The sequence below is a fragment of the Heloderma suspectum genome, chromosome W, assembly GCF_057233095.1.
Source record: "Heloderma suspectum isolate Gila_16-S chromosome W, 16-S_ref, whole genome shotgun sequence".
NCBI classification, from domain to species: domain Eukaryota; kingdom Metazoa; phylum Chordata; class Lepidosauria; order Squamata; family Helodermatidae; genus Heloderma; species Heloderma suspectum.
The window spans coordinates 67,647,387-67,665,601 of NC_139475.1; the positions used below are offsets into that span (position 1 = coordinate 67,647,387).

An 18,215-nucleotide genomic window follows, 5' to 3' on the forward strand; every position below is an offset into this window, starting at 1 on the left:
GGAGCAAGGATAACTGTTTTGGCAGTTGGCCTCTGTCCACCACCACTTCGAAGTTGAAAGGAAGCACACCCAGATGGGAGCGAAGTCAGGACTTCCAGCTGTAATGCAAGGGGTTTGGCAAAAGTGGGGCACTGACCATTCAGGAAGGACAGCCAGTGGCACGCACACACCCCCGTCGTTGGGGGCTCATAAGTAATGGAACGAATGGCTGGCAAGCAGCTGCATGGCCAGGGGCGGCCTGTTTCCTGGGTGCCCCATGACCAAGCAAGCGGACAAAAGGCCTGGAGGTGGTTCTGAGGGTTACATTTGCATCTGGTAGCTGTTCACTGGAACCCCAACACGAGGCCCAAAGAGGTGTCCATGCGAGTGAAGGGGGCCATCATGAGGCCGAGGAAACAACATAAACCCATCAGAGAGAGAGCAAAAGCAGTGGGAGTGGCCAACACAGCAGTGTGGAGCATCCTGGAAAAGAGGGACTTAACTGGCAAGCTCAGCAACAGCAAAAGGCCTGGCAGACCACGGAAGACAACTAAAGCGGATGACCCCAGAACGCTGCTCATGGTGAAGAGGAGCCCTTTCACAACACTTAGCCAGGTCAAGAATGCTCTTGCGGAGGTAGGCATGTCACGGTCAACATCTGCAGTCAAGAGACGGCCTTATGAATGTGAAAACAGAGGCTTCACAACAAGGTGCAAACCACTGGTCACGCTCAAGAACAGACAGGCCAGATTAGCCTTTGCCAGCAAACACCTAAAAAAGCCTGCCCAATTCTGAAATAAGATTCTTTGGACTGATGAGACCAAGATTAACTTGTACCAGAATGATGGGAAGAGAAAAGTATGGAGAAGGAAAGGAACAGCTCATGATCCAAAGCATACCACATCATCTGTCAAACGTGGTGGAGGCACTGTTATGGCCTGGGCATGTATGGCTGCCAATGGAACCAGGTCACTGGTGTTTATTGAGGACCTGACTGCTGATAAAAGCAGCAGGACGAATTCTGAAGTGTATAGGGCTATACTTTCTGCTCAGATTCAGCCGAATGCTGCCAAACGGATAGGATGCCGCTTCATATTGCAGATGGATAATGACCCAAAACATACAGCAAAAGCTGCCCAAGGGTTTCCATGGCCAAGTCAGTCACCTGATCTCCACCCAGTAGAGCATGCTTTTCACCTACTGAAGACAAGACTGAAGGCAGAAAGACCCACAAACAAGCAGCAGCTGAAGGCAGATGCAGTGAAGGCCTGGCAAAGCGTCTCAAGGGAGGAAACTCAGCATTGGGTCATGTCCATGGGTTCCAGGCTTCAGGCAGTCATTGACTGCAAAGGATTTTCACCCAGGCATTGAAAGCGATCCTTCAGTTTGAAATGATGTTGGCTTGCTCCATTACTTATGAGCCCCCAACGATGGGGGTGTGTGCGTGCCACTGGCTGTCCTTCCTGAATGGTCAGTGCCCCACTTTTGTCACACTCCTTGCATTACAGCTGGAAGTCCTGACTTCGCTCCCACCTGGGTGTGTTTCCTTTCAACCTCAATGTGGTGGTGTGCAGAGGCCAACTACCAAAACAGTTAACCTCACTCCAATATTTCTGGCCCTGACTGTATATTATCTTTCTTGTGATAGAGAATTGCAAATTTGTAAATGATAATATTATACAGAATAAAAAAATTGATTCACAGTTATCAGGCCGGTTTACAAAAGTTAAAAATAAAATAAAAACACAACAAAACATCAGCAAAATAATTCCTTGTGCACGTGCACACATGCAGCATGATAAAAGCAACAATACAAAAACCCATCATTAAAAAAACCCACACACACATTCAGACAGTAAAAGCCTGGAAAAATTCAAAGGTCTTTGCAAATCAGAATATGGAGGATGGCTGGGGCAGAGGAGAGGTTGGTAATAATATTATTATCAATGCTGAATGGTATTATTAATAGAGCATGTTAAAAAGTGGTTATCTCCTTACAAACATCCCTAGAAGGTAGGTCAGTATTATTATCCCCATATTACAGATGGGGACGATTGAGGGTGAAGGGAAATGGAACATAGGAACATTGGAAGCTGCCCTACACCAAGTCAGGCCCTTGGTCCATCTAGCCCAGTATTGTTGACACTGACTGGCAGCAGCGGCTCTCCCAGGTTCCCAGCAAGGGTTTTTCCTTGGAGATGCGTGGATCGAACCTGGGACCCTCTGCATGCAAAGCAGGGGCTCCACCACTGAGCTACAGCCCCTCCCCTGTGAGCATGGCTTCCCTTGGAGGCAGGGGTGGGGGGAGTAGGAATGCACCAACGCCAACCTCTAAGTGCAGAGAATGGTACTTTATTCCACACAACACGTTTTGAATTAGTAACTTCTTCAGGCATACCCTTAAAACACACCCAATCTTTAGTTTCCATTGATTCTGTTGCAAAGCAGTTCTTCCAAGCCATTCCTCTGCCATCATGAGGACTGGAGGACTTTAAAATGTTTCCTTTTGAAGTCCCCAGCAGACAATCCACCAGATACTCTCTACAAGGCAGCTGTTGCCACTCACCTGTGTTGCCAAGCTGTTTGTAGAATCGATACTCCAGGTGGAGTTGAGGAGCTCTGGATTTGATAGGCTCCTGGGGGAGAGGTAGAGAAAAAGAATGTGTTACAAAACCCCATTGCTTTGTTCTTGCTAATGTGACAAGACTTTTAAGAAACAAAACCGGGATTGTGACCCAGTGTAAATGGAGGTGAGGAAACTCCTATGCACACTTACCAGGGAGTACGCTTCACTGAATACAATGGGACTTACTTCTGAGTAAACACCGGTGCCAATGGAGGGTTTTTTTCCTCAGCTTAATTGCCATGCAGTGGGCAATTTCCAAGGAGGATTGCAGCCGGAGAGAGAAGGGTCTCTCCCCTTCCCACATGCTGCAACACCCCTAAAAAACCCCTTTCCCTCCATGACAATTAAGCTTAGAAAAAAATTTCACTGGTCTGAAATGATTTTAGGCAGGATGCAAATTAACTGAAGTACTTATTTTATGTGAGAGGATTTGGATGAGAAATGAATTGGCTGGCTTTGCCTCCTGTGAAATTTAAATGAATCCTAGTAATTATTTCTAAATGTGCATATATCAATATAAATTACCACATGCAAACTTTATTCAGATTTGTGTCTTATGGGCCTGGGCCTGAAATCTTTAACATACCTAGCAACACCACTGCTGGAGAAGAATTAGAATCCCATCCATTAAAAGAACGGGGAAACGAATTGTTAAGAGTAGGCCGCAATCACTTTAAGTTAAACGAAATAAGGGCAAAAACAAGAAGAAACAAAGACATATCTGACCTCTAACTCTGGATTTCCTTTCAGTAGTTGCAGTTAAAAACACACCGCAATTCCAGAGGGGTAGCTCCATTCCAGCAAGAATAGAAAGGAGCCTCAAAGACTAACAGATTTATTGTGGCATAGACTGGTGTGGGATTTTTGTCAAACCAAACCAGGCATTGGTCTACAAAAGCTTCTAAACACAGTAAGTCAGGGGAGGGCTGTAGCTCAGTGAGCAGATCACATGCTTTGCATGCAGAAGGTTCAAGGTTCAATGCTGAGCATCTGCAGGTAGGGCTGGAAAAGCACCTGCCTGAAGCCCTGGAGAACCATTGCTGCCAGTCAATGCTGACAATACAGGGCTAGATGGAGCAAGGGTCTGACTTGGCATAAATAAATAAGTGAGCGAATGAAAATAAAAATTCTGCATTATTTATTTACAGCATTTCTATACCACTCCACATGTAAACAGATTCTGGAGCATTGAACAACAAGAGATAAAACAAACAAAAGATAAGAAGAATGAATTGCGATATTAAGATTATTCTTTAAAAAACAGAGTGCCAATAAAACTGAGGCTGCTTAACCAAGGAAGGCTTCCTGGAAAAGAGCTGTTTTCAGGAGGCACTGAAAACAACCCAGTGTTGGTGCCTGCCTGAGCTCCAGAGGCAGGGAATTCCATATGGAGGGGGCCACCACACTGAAGGCTCTTCTCAGTGTGGATGCCAGCTTGGCCATAGGTCCATGTGGAGCCACCAGGAGCGAGCCCTCCGATGACCTCAGTGACCAGGCAGGTTGGTAAGGGAGAAGGCGCTCTCTCAGGGATCCTGGTCCCAAGATGTTTAGGGCTTTGTACACTAGTACTAGAACCTTAAACCTGGCCCGGTAGCAGACAGGAAGCCAGTGCAGTTCCCTCAGCAAAGGAGCTACATGCTGAGAGGGGGCAGCTCCCGACCACAGCCGAGCTGCTGTGTTCTGCACTAGCTCCAGCTTCCGGAGCAGCCTCAAGGACAGCCCCACACAGAGCGCATTGCAGTAGTCCAGTCCTGAGGTTACCAATGCCGGTACCACCGTGGCCAGACTATCCCTGTCCAGGAGAGGCCGTAGCTGGTGAACCAGCTGAAGGTAATCCAAATTCAAAACCAAAAAAAATCCAAGGTGGGGATAATGGTATGAAGCAGCTTCCTATGTTTATAATCTGTCAGTCTTTAAGGTGTCACTAAACTACTGTTGGGGTTAAAGAAGAGCAAGAGCAAACGCTCCATTCAACACAGATTGAGGCCTATAACAATTGAAGTGACATTATTTTGTTAAGTGTCATGTATATACATGTTCATAAAAATCAAACACTTATTTAATTTATTTATTATATTTATAGCTTACCTTTTCTCCTGCAAGGAACCCAAGGCGGCTTACATAATCTCCTCCTCTCCATTTTATCCTCATAACAACCCCATGGGGTAGGTTAGGCTGAGAGTCAGAGACCAGCCCAAAGTCACTCAGTGAACTTCATGATGGAGTGGGGACTAGAACCCAGCTCTCTGGAGTCTCAGTCCAACACTCTAACCACTACATCACACTGGCTCACTGTCTTACGTTGTGCATTTTATTGGACATTTTTTAAAATGCAAAAAAATCACGAGCCACTGAATACTCAGCACTAAGTCTCCAGATAAATTGATGTCATGAAATCCTCTCTCTCACTCTGCTTGAGACACCAGGGAACATCTGCCTATCTGAGCAGACAATTCTGGCCTAGACGGATTCAATGGTCTGACTTAGTATAAAGCAATGAATGAAAATAAAAATTCTGCATGGAAGTAATCCAAATTCATAACCAAGAAAAGGCTGAGGTGGGATTTGAAGAAGAATGGATAGGAGAAGAGGGGTTGGTAACCTGATCCAGGTAAAGGGGCCAGAAACTGGGACATTGCTGTGAGGTTAAAGGCATTATATTTATTTATTTAATTTATATCCCACCGTTTTTTCCTCCTTAAGGATCTCAAGGCAGCATACATAATCCTCCTCCTCTCCATTTTATTCTCACAACAACAACCCTGTGAGGTAGGTTGGGCTGAGAGTCTGTGACTCGCCCAAAGTCACCCAATGAGCTTCCATGGCTGAGTGGGGACTAGAACACGGATCTCCCGGCTCCCAGTCCAGCACTCTAACCACTACACCACACTATAGCCCATCTGGATGTCAGAATATAAACATGAAATAAATAAAATAGGATCCCACCCACCCCCAACACACATAAACACACTTTGGATTATTTCAATCAGTTTGCAGGAGAAAAATAATATCCCTCTTTTCCACAAAGAACCTGGAAATATGTTAAATCAGTTGTGTGTGCTTGGCTTTTTTAAAAACCAGAAATGCCCCCCACCTGGAGATAATTGGATGGAGGCACAGGCGGATTGGGCCAGGGTGGGGAGAGGCGGGGAGAAGAGAAGGGAAAGGGGGCAGTTTTAAAACCAGGGAACCAAGCGTATTAGAAGTGAGCTTACCAACTTGATTGCTACGTATTCGTTCGTATAAAGGTTCTTCCCTGCAAAAAATAAACAGGAGAATTGGGCAAAAACAGAACAGAAACATTTCTCATGTCAGGTTCGTCTTACTGGGAGATCCCATGACAGTGCACAAGAGATGCTAACCCTCAGTATTTTGTCTTGCTAGCCTGATTTGTCAGATCTTGGGACCATTCAGTGGCTTGAAAGGAGAGCAAGGGGAATACACACACACACACACACACACGCACACACTCTTTTCTCGTTTTAGAACAGTTTCCTTATGGAAGGAGATCCACAAAGGACCAGGTTATTTTCAAACCTTGGTAAGACAGCATTTAAATCACCATTTCATATGTGAATATGGGGAGAGAGGTTGGATGCAGAACATCTCAGCTTCAACCTCTGATTAAATGTCAGGTAACACAGGTGCTGGAAGAGATCTTTCTCTGCCTGGAGAGATACTCTCTGTCAAAAGCAGGTGATACTGGGGTATATGGCCCAATGTTGGTACAAAGCTGCTTAATATGCAGATCCTTTTGGTTGTTGTCAAAAGTCATCTAAGCATAACTTCCTCTTGTGTCCGTGATGTTCACACCCCCTTTTTCATAGCAGATAGCTTAAGATTGTTTTAAGTACGAAACAAAGAAAGATAAAAAAGAGGAAAAAGAAGCAAACAAAAGAATCCTGCTTGTCAGTACTGTTGGCCTTATAGCTCCCAAACTTTCCCCAGTCCAACAATACTCATTGAGTATTAACCCCTCCTAGAGCCTATTGTGCAAGAAAGGTACCTCTGAGCATGCATAGAGTGCCTTCTCCCCTCACCACTGAGCAATTGCAGACTGCCTCCACACCACTTAAAAAGGGTTCCTTCTAGTGCAGATGGCAAGATGCTCACACAGGCCTCTGCCCCAGTAGTTTTTTTTTTAAGACATTAAGCACTGCCCTCACCAGGGACAGAGTTCTAATTAAAGACCAAGTTACGCTCCCATAGATAATTCAAGACCGTTGCTATCTACTGTTATCCAGACTAGTACAATGTGCCACAAGCACAAAACAAGAACCGGAATTATGTACTGAGCCATAAATGAGGTAAGGAGGGTATGGACTTGAGGGAGGGCTTTCTCAGTGGTGGCCCCCCGTTTGTGGAACTCCTGCCCAGGAGAGGTGCGATTAGTCCCCACTGGGATTATTTTTATAAGTAAATTAAAGACCTTTTTATTTACACAAGCATTAGGCTCCCAACTTGTTGGGTTTGGGTGTTATTAGATTAATTATAGATGTATTCTAATTGTTTTTGTGCAATAGTATTTTACAGTTGTATTTGTTTTATTACTGTTATAATCTGCTTTGTGCTCCTTCTGTAGGAATGGTGGAATATAAGAATTAATAAAATAGTGTGTGTGTATACAGATATAGCATATGTTCAAGGAATTGAGTGTTTGTGAAATGGGTAAATTCTTCTAGCCCGTCTTTAAAAGATCAGCTATTAAGAAAATCTACCCATTCTACAGACAGAGTCTGCTAGTGAAAATTATTTTCTAAGTATTTCTATTGAGGTTTTGTTGCTGTTAACCTAACACAAGTAAAAAGGGTAAATAATGAGACCCCAAGATAACAACTAAGTAGTGTGGATGCACAATTCTCACCCTGGTCCTCACTGCCTTCAATGGCATTCTGAGAACACAGCAAACAAACTAAAAAGGCAGCTTTTAAAGCTGGGGTGTCGAACCTCAGGCAAGCCAAATCTGGCACTCCAGCTTTCCCTAGATGACCACACCCCATCCCCTGACCAACAATCATTTGGTGGTTTCCGCACCTTCGTGTAGTTTTCTCCCAGGTCTAAAAGGTAGGGGATGTACGGACTGTGTAAAATTGGCTCCATCTTTGCTTTGCGGATTGTTGGGCACCTTTTGTTCTGTCATCCCCTCACAGATGGAGGCGATTTTCCCCCCTGTTATGCAGAAAAATACGCAAATAATTACGTAACAGGTTTCATAACAATTTGCATAATTTACCTTAGTAGGTAACATTTAGTGTATTGTCCCCTATTCCATCCAACTTTTCCCTCAGCAGAAACTTGCATATTTTCCTATGAATAAATATGCGTAAATTTCAGAAAAGTAAAAAAAAAAAAAAAAATCGCCCAAAAGTCCACGGCCTCCGCACAGCCTGAGGGGGTCACTCTGCAGCGGATTCCGCAGGTTGGATTCTTAGGAAGCCGAGCTCATTTTCGTCTGTCTCAAATTTTTCCAGCAACCCTACTAAAAGGTTGAAATGCCTCTCTTAAAGCTTAGTTACAGGCAGTAACAGATTTAAAGTAAAATAAGTGGTTATTTTGGCCCCATGTGTTTTGCATTCAGCTCTGCCCACCACTGGAATGTCCCGTCCCCCCCCCTGCAAGAACTTCTCTGAAATTGAATCTGTCCCTCTGGCTGAAAAAGGTTCAACTCTCCTGTTTTAAGGGGTTTGTGGTGGCACTCCACCCTTTGCAGTAGAACAAAATGAGGAGACTGGTTGGACCATATCAAAATGGGCATATCTCACCTGGCCTCCAGATCCCCACAGATGCCTTCGGGACGCCCCCCCGCAAGCGTGACCTGAAGGTAACAGGTTATATTAAACAATAATGTACTTCTACTAAAACTGATGATTAAATAGAATCTTCCTCACTAGCGATTTAAACTGTGATTTAAATCATTGAAATTGAGTCCCTCAGAGAAGTAATTTAAATCCATTTGATTTAAATCAAATCAACCCTGATTATTTTTATTATTTATTACATTTCCATACCACCCCATAGCCAAAGCTCTCTGGGCAGTTTATAAAGATTAAAAGCCATTAAAATGCAGTATACAAACTTTAAAAACCATTTACATAAAAACACACAGACAGTACACACGGAGACAACATGCAGTATATCTAAAAACAACTTTAAGCCATCAAGCATAACCATAAAACAAATCCAGCACCTGATCAAACTCATCACATGCTGCCAAATGTCTGAGAAAAGAGAAAGGACTTGACCTGGTACCAAAAAGATAACCATGTTGGCGCCAGGCAGGCCTCATCAGAGAGATCATTCCAGAATTAGGGGGCCACCACAGAGAAGGCCCTCTCCCTTGTTGCTGCTTTCTGAGCCTCCCTTGGAGGAGGCACCCGGAGGAGGCACCCAGAGGAGGGCCATAGGTGTTGAGTGTAGTGTACAGGTAGGTTTATGTCTAGAAGCAGTCTAATTCCACATCCTGTTTCCAGCTCTGGATGATCACATGCCTCCACAATGTCCCACCAGTGGCGACCAGTATTCAGAAATAGAATGTCTGAGGATGGAGCTTCACAGACCTCTCAGCCATGAAGGCACTTCATCCCCCTTTTAATACTACCTCCGCCAGTGGCCATCACCACACCTTGCAGTGATGGGTTTTGTAAAACTCAATTATGAATTGTATGAACTGGAAAGCTCTTGCCCACCAGCAACTGGTATTCATCAGAGGTATACTGCATCTAAACCTGTAGGTTTCATTTTAGCATCATGGCTAATCCTTCTCCATGAATTTGTATCCAAATCTCAGAAAGAAAAGATCAGGCCAGCCTAGAATGAAAATGAGTACAGTCCAAACCTGAGTACAATCATACTCATCTGGGTATCACTGCCATGTTTTTTCCCTCTTCCTTCCCAATTCCTTCCCTTGTGTCTTCTGTCTCTTAGATTGTAAGCCTGAGAGCTGGGACTCTAATGACTGATTTTTGTAAGCTGCTCTGGGAGTCTTTTTTGGTTGAAAAATGGGGCAAAAATGCTTTAAAGAAGTAAATGAATAAATCCCATTCGAACAGCCATCTAAGCCACACCTTGTGGCAAGCCATGTCTACCACTGTATAGAAATGTCTGGTTTTTATAGGAACTGAAAAAGACAGTGTAAATCACTGGGTGAACTTCCTTTCCAGTTTAAGAGAGAGAAGCAAATCTGAGTGATCGAAGCATTTTTAAAGCTCAAAACCACAGCATCCAAGACCTCATTTTTTAAGGGCAAAGGGTGGAAAGTCTGCATGCGCGCATGAGAATAGAAAAGCAACCCTAAAATAGCAAGGGTGGGGGAGCCAACTACTTCCACCTTTTTGTCCTCTAGCCTATAGGGCAACCTTCCCCAAGCTGGGGCCATTCAGATGTGCTAGACTACAACATCAATCATCCAACACCCAGACAGAATGTAGGGCACCGGGATTGGGGGGGGGGGGGGGTTCTTGCATTTTTCTGTAGGTCTTTACATTTTTCTTTCTTTTGCAATAAAGCTCACCTCCTTAAACAAATTATGGAAAAGATTGCTCCAATTATTAGGGAAGAATTAAACAGCGGTGGGAGAAGGGGGATAGAGGGGGAGGTAGATTCCAAAACAGAGCTTTTTTGGTGGTGGCACCCAGGTTGTGGAACTCCCTCCCCAGAGGCCCAGTTGGCCCCTTTTCTTGAGGTTCTCAGGCAAATGGAGGAAACATTTGTTTGTCTGGCCAAGCATTCTATTAGGTTTTTTAAAAACATCTCTTTCTGAGGCAGGAAAGTTTTCAATGACTCTGCTTTTAAAGGTCATTGTTGTTTCACATGCTTTTTGGGGTATATATGTTTATGGATGCAAGCTGCTTTAGGGTCCCTTTTGGAGGACAAAAGGCGGAATATAAGTAATATCTACAGTTCAAACTTTAAAATGTTTGCTCCAGGGAACCTAAGGAACAAAGTTATGCAAGAAGATTCTGTGCAAGCATTGGATCTCCATCACAGATGTCATGGCAGCCCTCACCTAACTACAAGCCCTGGATTCTTTGATATGCCATAAGGGCTAGACATTTGACAGGTAAAAAAAAGCAAACTGGCCAATTGACCAGTCAAATAATTGGCCAAGTAATGTCATATATTTCTTTAAAGCAGCCTTCCCCAACTGGACACCCTCCAGATGTGTATAACTACTGGCTCTTTTCGGCACCAGGTAACACCTTCTGATTTTCCCAGGCATTGTAGTCTTTCAGTTTCTGTTGTTTTAAATCTGTTACTGTATTTTAAATCTTTGCACTGCGCATCAGTTTTATTTTGGTTTTTATTTTATACTGTAGTTTTAAACTTTTATATTGTATTTTGGCATGTTGTATTTTATGGCTTTAATTGTTGTGATCCACCTAGAGAGCTTTGGCTATTGGACAGTACAGAAATGTAATATATAAATAAATACAACTTCCACCATCCTCAGCCAGCATGGCCACTGGGGACGCTGGGAGTTGTAATTCAACACACTTGGAGGGCACCCAATGCAGGAATGCTGCTTAACTTTCTGAACTACTACAATTACTGTTCTAATTTAAAAACGATTAGTCATTTAAAACATACTAGAGATTAATTACAACATTTAGGGCACAATCCTATCAAGATAGGCGGCTTCCTCCGAACTTGGAGGCAACCACCTATCCTAGGTAAGGCAGGAGAGGCACGGGGGGGGGGGGGGGATCATTCCCTCCGTGCCTCTCCTGCACTGCTATTTTCCCCTAGACAGCTGTTTTTGGCTGTCTAGTGACGGGGGGCCCGACCGGGAAAGGAGGCTGTGTGTACGACACACAGCCTGTGTCATACACACAGCTCCGCGCTCCCCACCCCGGAACACCCCCAGCCCTGCCCTTTTCAGTCGCTCCGCACTCCTCTTGCGAGTGCGGAGAACAGGCCTTCTCCACACTGCCTCCAAGGCAGCGTAGACGTGGGGGGAGGTCAGTTCCCAGAAAAGAGCATATCCTATGGCCCTCTAGACAGTGTCTAGTAGCCATAGGATTGCTCCCTCCAGCATGTTAAGTACGTTTTCTATTCCTGCTGGCTTGTGCTCTGGAACACTGTGGTTCCGTTTATGCAGTCTAGGATTGCATTAGCCCTTTTAGCAGCTTCATCACACTCTTGGCTCATGTTCAGCTTGTGATTTAGTCACAATTTTTTTAAAAAAGCAATTAAAAACAGAAATGAATAAAAGGAACAGCAGCATAAAAAAAACAGTTTTTAAACAATTATAAATACATGTAAGCTGTCACCCACTCAGTGACATTCTTGACTGCGTGGAATACTTGACTTCCACCAAATAATAGGCAGTCAAGTGACCAAAGAAAGCGTGCCAAACCCGCTTCCCTGAAACATAAGGCGAGGCAGTGGCTGTCCTGAATCACTGCCTGGGCAAGGTAATGGACTGGATGAGGGCCAATAAACTGAATCTCAATCCAGGCAAGAGGGAGGTGCTGTTAGTGGGTGGCTCCTCTGCCTGGCTAGGCGATGTTCAACCTGTTCGGGAGGGGGCTGCATTCCCCCAACGGATCAGGTTCGTAGTTTGGGGGTGCTCTCGGACCCAGAACTGTCGCTTGAGGCACAGGTGAACTCGGTGGCACGGAGCACCTCTTATCAGCTTAGGCTGGTATACCGGCTACGCCCTTCTCTGGACAGAGAGAGCCTAGCTACAGTGATCCACGCTCTGAGAACTTCCCGTCTGGATTACTGCAATGCGTTATAGGTGGGGCTGCCTTTGGAAACGGTCCGGAAACTTCAGCTGGTCCAAAATAGGGCAGCAAGACTGTTCACAGGGACTGGCCAGCGAGCTCACATTACGCCGGTACTTTTCCAGCTGCACCGGCTGCCGGTCCATTTCCAGGCCCGATTCAGAGTGCTGGTGTTAACGTTCAAAGCCCTTAACGGCTTGGGGCCAGGCTATCTGAAGGATGGCCTCCTCCCATATGTGCCTGCCCGGACCCTAAGGTCATCCTCAGCGGCCCTCCTCCGCGAGCCCCTGCCAAAGGAAGTGAGGCAGGGGGCTACTAGGAGGAGGGCTTTCTCTGCTGCGGCACCCCGGCTGTGGAATGAGCTCCCTAGTGAGGTTCGCCTGGCACCTATGTTGTATTCCTCCCGGCACCAGGTGAAGCCCTTTTTATTCTCGCAGGCATTTTAGCTGTTTAGACTGTTAGCTTTGCTGTTTTAAATCTGTATTTTAAACTGCTGCTAGGGTTTATTGTGGTTGTATTGTTATATTGTGGTTTTAACGTTCTACATATTTTATATTGTTTTATTGTGTGCTGTTTGGTTTTAATTTTTGTGAACTGCCCAGAGAGCTTCAGCTATTGGGCGGTATAGAAATGAAATAAATACATACATAAAATAAGCTTTCTTCTCTCCAAATATTTACCCAGCTCAGTAGTTCTTCAGGATTTCACACACATGCTGAGGAGCTATACCACGGGTGGGTATCTACTTTGCCGAATCTATTTTCGCTTTGTTTTTTTTACCAGAACCTCAAAGTCCACCAACCAGAGCCATATAATGTCCCACAAGGCAGACATACCCTTAGAAATAATAACCAGGCTGCTTCTGAGCATATACTCTGCCCAGACATACATTTTCATTCCCAGAAATGAGCTCACAATCCCTTCACAGAAAAATCTACTCATGGGCTTCCCTCTAAGCTTTCTTCATTTCAGCAGCCAGCAGGAGGGGAGGGTTGCTTTTAGCTGCTACTACTACTGAACAATTGAGTCAGAAACCCTTGCTGCAAATCACCCAGAGCTCTACCAGTACATCCAGATCAGAAATATTTAATGCTGACCACCTGAAAGTCATCTGACCCAAGAGTGTCAGCTTTCATCATTAAGGTTCTAGTGCCTCCCAAACTTTTGATAGTTGAATTCCACTTTTGCTTTTTCTGAATTAAAAACTGGAGGCACATGTTAGTCACTGAAGTTTAGACTGCGCAAGAGGAAGAATTACGTGCCTGCAGAGGAACCCACCTGGATCATAGAATTGAAAGGGGCCCTAAAGGTCATCCAGTCCAACCCCCTACTTAATGCAGGATTAACCCCCTACTTAATGCAGTGCAGGATACAATTACAGCATCCCTGAGAGATGGCTGCCCAGCATCTACTTAAATAACTCCAGCGAAAGAGAGCCCACCACCTCCTGAAGTGGCCTGTTCGACTATTGAGTGGCTTGTACCATTAGCACATTTCTCCTAATGTTTAGCCAAAATCTGCTTCTTCGCAACTTCCACCCCTTGGTTCTAGGCCTGCCCTCTGGAGCCACAGAGAACAATCCTCTAACTTCTGTGTAACAGCCCTTCAGATACTTAAAGATAGCTATCATGTCCTCCCTTAACTTTCTCTTCTCTATACTAAACATATCCAACTTTTCCACCCATTTGTCATAGGACTTGGCTTCCAGACCCCTCACCATCCTGGTTGCTCTCCTCTGGACATGTGCCAATTTGATAAAGTCCTTCTTAAAATGCGGCACCCAGAACTGGACACGGTACTCCATGAGCAGCTGACTGGCTCAGAATCAAGCAGAACTCTAATTTGACTCTTGTATGCCCCGACTGTGGGCTGCTAAGGTTTGGAGGTGCCGAGATAGTGATAAGCCAGATCCAGGCTTGCTTACAAGGAGACTTTATTGAGTACTTACAGCGCACAGGCGTACCCAATGGTTGGATCAGACAGCTTCTCTGAACCCAGAGCCAAGGGGTACAATGGGTCTTATACCATACATGTCAGCAGTGAGGCAGCATGGCAGCCGCAAGCGTTAATTCGCATTCATCTGCAACTTTCCCAGCATAGCCTAACAGCCCTTGTGCAGCGGGAAAACAATCAGAACTTCCCCAGCACAGACACCTGTAACTCGGCATAAACAAAGCCTCGCTTCTCAGGCACATCCTAGGCCCTGATAAGATACTAGCCTTTCTTAGCATAGAATGTGCTGAGGCTGCGCTATCGACCTTTGACTCATCTCACATGCTCAGAGGCCCACTAGTGAGGAAATTGCACCAATAACAAACCTAAAGAGAGCACTATGGATCTCTCGGCCCCTCTAAAACTACAGGTGACTTGGTTACACTCCTGGGGCCATTACAACTCTACATCCTGTGATCCAGACACTGTGCTTCTGTTTGTGCACCCTGGGATTGCATTAGACTTTTTAGCAGCTGCATCATACTCCTGGCTCATATCCTGCTTGTGATCTGTTAAGACACCTAGATCCTTATCACATGCACTGCTTCATTTGAACAAACTCCACTGTTCTGAACTGAATTGAAAGAGGTAAGCCTAGAATGGCAACTCATACAGAGATCTTTCAGTTAGCTTCCTCTGAGAGAGCAGATGGCTTTGGGTTCATTGAAGCCTCTCACCATGTACATTTTTCAAATTCCTCATAATGTGATGGTGGTTCCAGGCAAGCCCCTGTGATTTACAGCACAAACTAAAAACACACAAATGCATTAGGTCACTGTTAAAAAGCCCACAACCCTTCGCTGCCCTCTTCCTGTACCCCTCCCCCTTAAAATAATTTGTTCTTGCAACTCTGTATGTGCAACGCTCCCTCTGACACCTGCTCCCGTGCATCAGGCAAGCTTCTCCCCTGACCTTTTATTCTGAAGACTCTCAAATATTTAATTAAAGGAAGAAAGGAAGGAAAGTGATTGGAGTATGGAAGCAGAGCTGGACTTCAAGGGTTCTATTTTCAGCTCTGATGGACACAAAGTTTGGGTGCCCTTCAGAGTGAGAGAGACGGCTTTCTGCTAGGCTGAGGAAAACAATGCACGTGCCTCCCTCCAGAAGGAGTTATGTGCACACAGCAACAGTTTTACAAACAAAACCTTTGCGACGTTAGCTCACCTGCTGAGAGCACCACCCTGGCAAAATGGCTACAGAACCTCTGCGTCTTGCAAAGGATTCTGGGAGATGTTTGCCACCTGTGCTCCCTCCTAGAGAAAGCAGACCTAGCTTTGGCCTTTCACGCCTTAGAGAGTCACTTCTGGATTGGACTACTGTAAGGCACTCTACGTGGAGCTGCCCTTGAAAAGAGTCCGGAAACGTCCATGGGTGCAGAGTGCTGAAGCCCAGTTTATGTTGACAGTTGGTAGGGCAGCAGACCATACCAGGCCAATTCTGTCCCAGCTTCCTGGGCTTCCAATTTTGTTTCTGGGCTCAAGTCAAGGTACTAGCCCTCAATGGCCAGAACAAAGTTCTCAGGAATTGCTGCCTCCCATGTAGAACTTTGACTATGGTGGCTGGGTATGATGGGAGGTGCAGTCGAACACATCTGGAGAGCAGCAGCTTGGGGACAGTTGCTCTAAACTATGCAGGCCCTAGGAATAATCCTAGCTTGAGTAAGAACAGCCATGTTGGACTGGACTAGCCAGTCACCAACCAGATACCTCTGGGGACCCAAAGCTGGGCTGGAAGGCAAGAACCCTCTCCCACTATTTGCCCCTCAGAGTGACTGGTATTTATAGGTAGCCCAAACAGGGAAGTTCCTCTTAGACCTCCCCTCAGTCTCCATGACCTCATCCAATTCCCCTTGTAGCACCATCCAAATTGGCAGCCACCATCACATAACAGACCAGAGGAGCGACAGCCTTGCAAGGTGGGAATGGATGAGTTGCTGCTGCACATCACCATTCCCGCCACCACCTAAGGGGTGGACAATTTGTGTCCTGAAGCACAAGCCAGCCTGCCAAAGAAGAGAGTGGCTCCTAAAAACTGGAACTCACAAACCACATGACCAGAGAAACCAGACTCGGCCAATTTCTCTTCTGCAGACAGTTCTACCCAAGATGCAACCTAAAGCCATCACCCAGGTTAGATTACTGTCACGTGCTCTACATGGGGCTGCCCTTTGAGATGCATCTGGAGACCGCATTGCAAGGTGACAGCAGCCAGGGCGGGGGGCCAGGGCTCGATGCTCAGGGTGCATGACTCCAGTTCTGTTTCATTTGCACTGAATGCCAGCACGCCCCCAGGCTCAATTCAAGCTGCTGGTTATCTTGTATTATAATAAAAGAGGAGGCGTATATATAGTGCCAGGACTGTGACATGTATGCTAAGGGAAACTGAGATGTGGGCTCAGTTTCTGAAGCTCTTCTTTCCACCCCTTCACCAACAGAAGTGCAACATGTGGGGATCGGAGAAGGTGGGGGGAGCTTTCAGCTACGGGACCTCTAGATGTTGTGGACTACAATTCCCACAAGACCCAGGCAGCAAGATCAATGGATTAGGAGTGTTGTAGCCCAAAACATTTCCTGCCCCTGGAACAGCCTCTCAAAAGAGGCTCTTCACCTGCTTTTATACAGGCTGCAATCCTGTTCACATTTACCTGGGAGTTAAGCCCCAATGAACACAGGGGGGATTATTTCTGAGTAAGATACATTGGATTGCACTATGCGACTGACAGGCATGTTTAAAATTGGAGCCTTCTCCAGAGAGATGGTTTTAGATTGCTTCTGTCCCCTTCTCCCCTTTCCACCAAAACATGGCATTCAAGACAGCTAACAATACAATCCAGATTACAAACAAAACATTAAGACAGAACATAAATACAAATAAATTAAAAATGCAACTTTAAAAAGTTCCAGAGCCCAGGCACTGAGAAGGCCCTTTGATGGTGGCACTATCAAGACAAGGGTCGCCCCAGGTCTTAAAACCCAGGCAGCCCCCTTCATGACGGAATGCTCCTCTGCTCAGATTCTATAAACAGCAGGTCAGGAAAAAGAGGCCTATGCTAGTTTTCGCCCTGAAAAGCCACTTTTCTACATGTAAGAATCTCTCTTTTTCCTGCCGCCTCTCCATGATGGAGTGTTGTATTGTATGAGCTTTCACTGCAGTCTGAAGTGGTACAGTCCAGACACAATTGACCACCCTCAGGCAAAATTGGCCCCAGACAGACTTTTCCTACTGCCCCATACCTACTGAGAGCATAATCTGCAACAAATGTGGGCAGACTTCTGTTCAGACTTCCTAGACCTGGGACTGGCTGGGAATTATGAGAGTTGCCATCCAACACATCTGGAGGGCCCCAGGTTGAGGAAGGCTGCATTAGGCTTTTAGGATCTACTTTGTTTTCTTAACTATGGTTAAGAAATTAGGGGTTTTTTTTCTGTCTAAACATGCATCAGATTGTGCCCTAAGTTCAGTTACAGGTACAGAACCTTAGTTACCGTGGGGTGGGAGGGCTATGGTTTGGCAGGAAATCAGGAAAGCAGCACAAATCCAGACAAGAAGAGGGCTGAAAAGCACAAGGAAACAGCATGATTTTACCAAACAAAACACCCACTCCAGTTCTCTGGTGCTGTTCTATGCAAAATCCATTAGGGACAACTCTTCATCAGAGGCAGCTAAAACAAAAATGTTCAAAAATACCCTAACGCACTGCAAACACATGCCATTGGACAACAATTTTTATTTATGTTTATCATCTATAATCCCCTTCATGGATCACTGCCTTGTTGTGGCGAAGGGGCTTGCGTAACTCAGTGAAGCCATAAGCTATGCCGTGCAGGGCCACCCAAGACGGACAGGTCATGGCAGAGAGTTCTGACAAAATGTGGTCCACTGGAGAAGGAAAT

General features: G+C 45.5%; 1 protein-coding gene across 5 annotated transcripts in view; it reads right to left on the bottom strand.

Annotated features, from left to right (window-relative positions):
- The window catches only part of LOC146334130 (casein kinase I), a 74,034-nt gene that overhangs the window by 37,575 nt on the left and 18,244 nt on the right, over positions 1 to 18,215 (bottom strand). For 3 of the 5 annotated variants that reach the window (XM_084825265.1, XM_084825260.1, XM_084825261.1), the window contains 3 exons: positions 7,640 to 7,774; positions 5,821 to 5,861; positions 2,546 to 2,615 (listed from right to left, as the gene is read on the bottom strand). In XM_084825265.1, the coding sequence (XP_084681391.1) occupies positions 2,546 to 2,615; positions 5,821 to 5,861; positions 7,640 to 7,745 (217 nt within the window). In that variant the 5' untranslated portion in view covers positions 7,746 to 7,774. Of the gene's footprint in view, positions 1 to 2,545; positions 2,616 to 5,820; positions 5,862 to 7,639; positions 7,775 to 8,367; positions 8,421 to 18,215 lie in introns of all 5 variants that reach the window. The other 2 variants (XM_084825263.1, XM_084825262.1) reach the window with 2 other exon arrangements.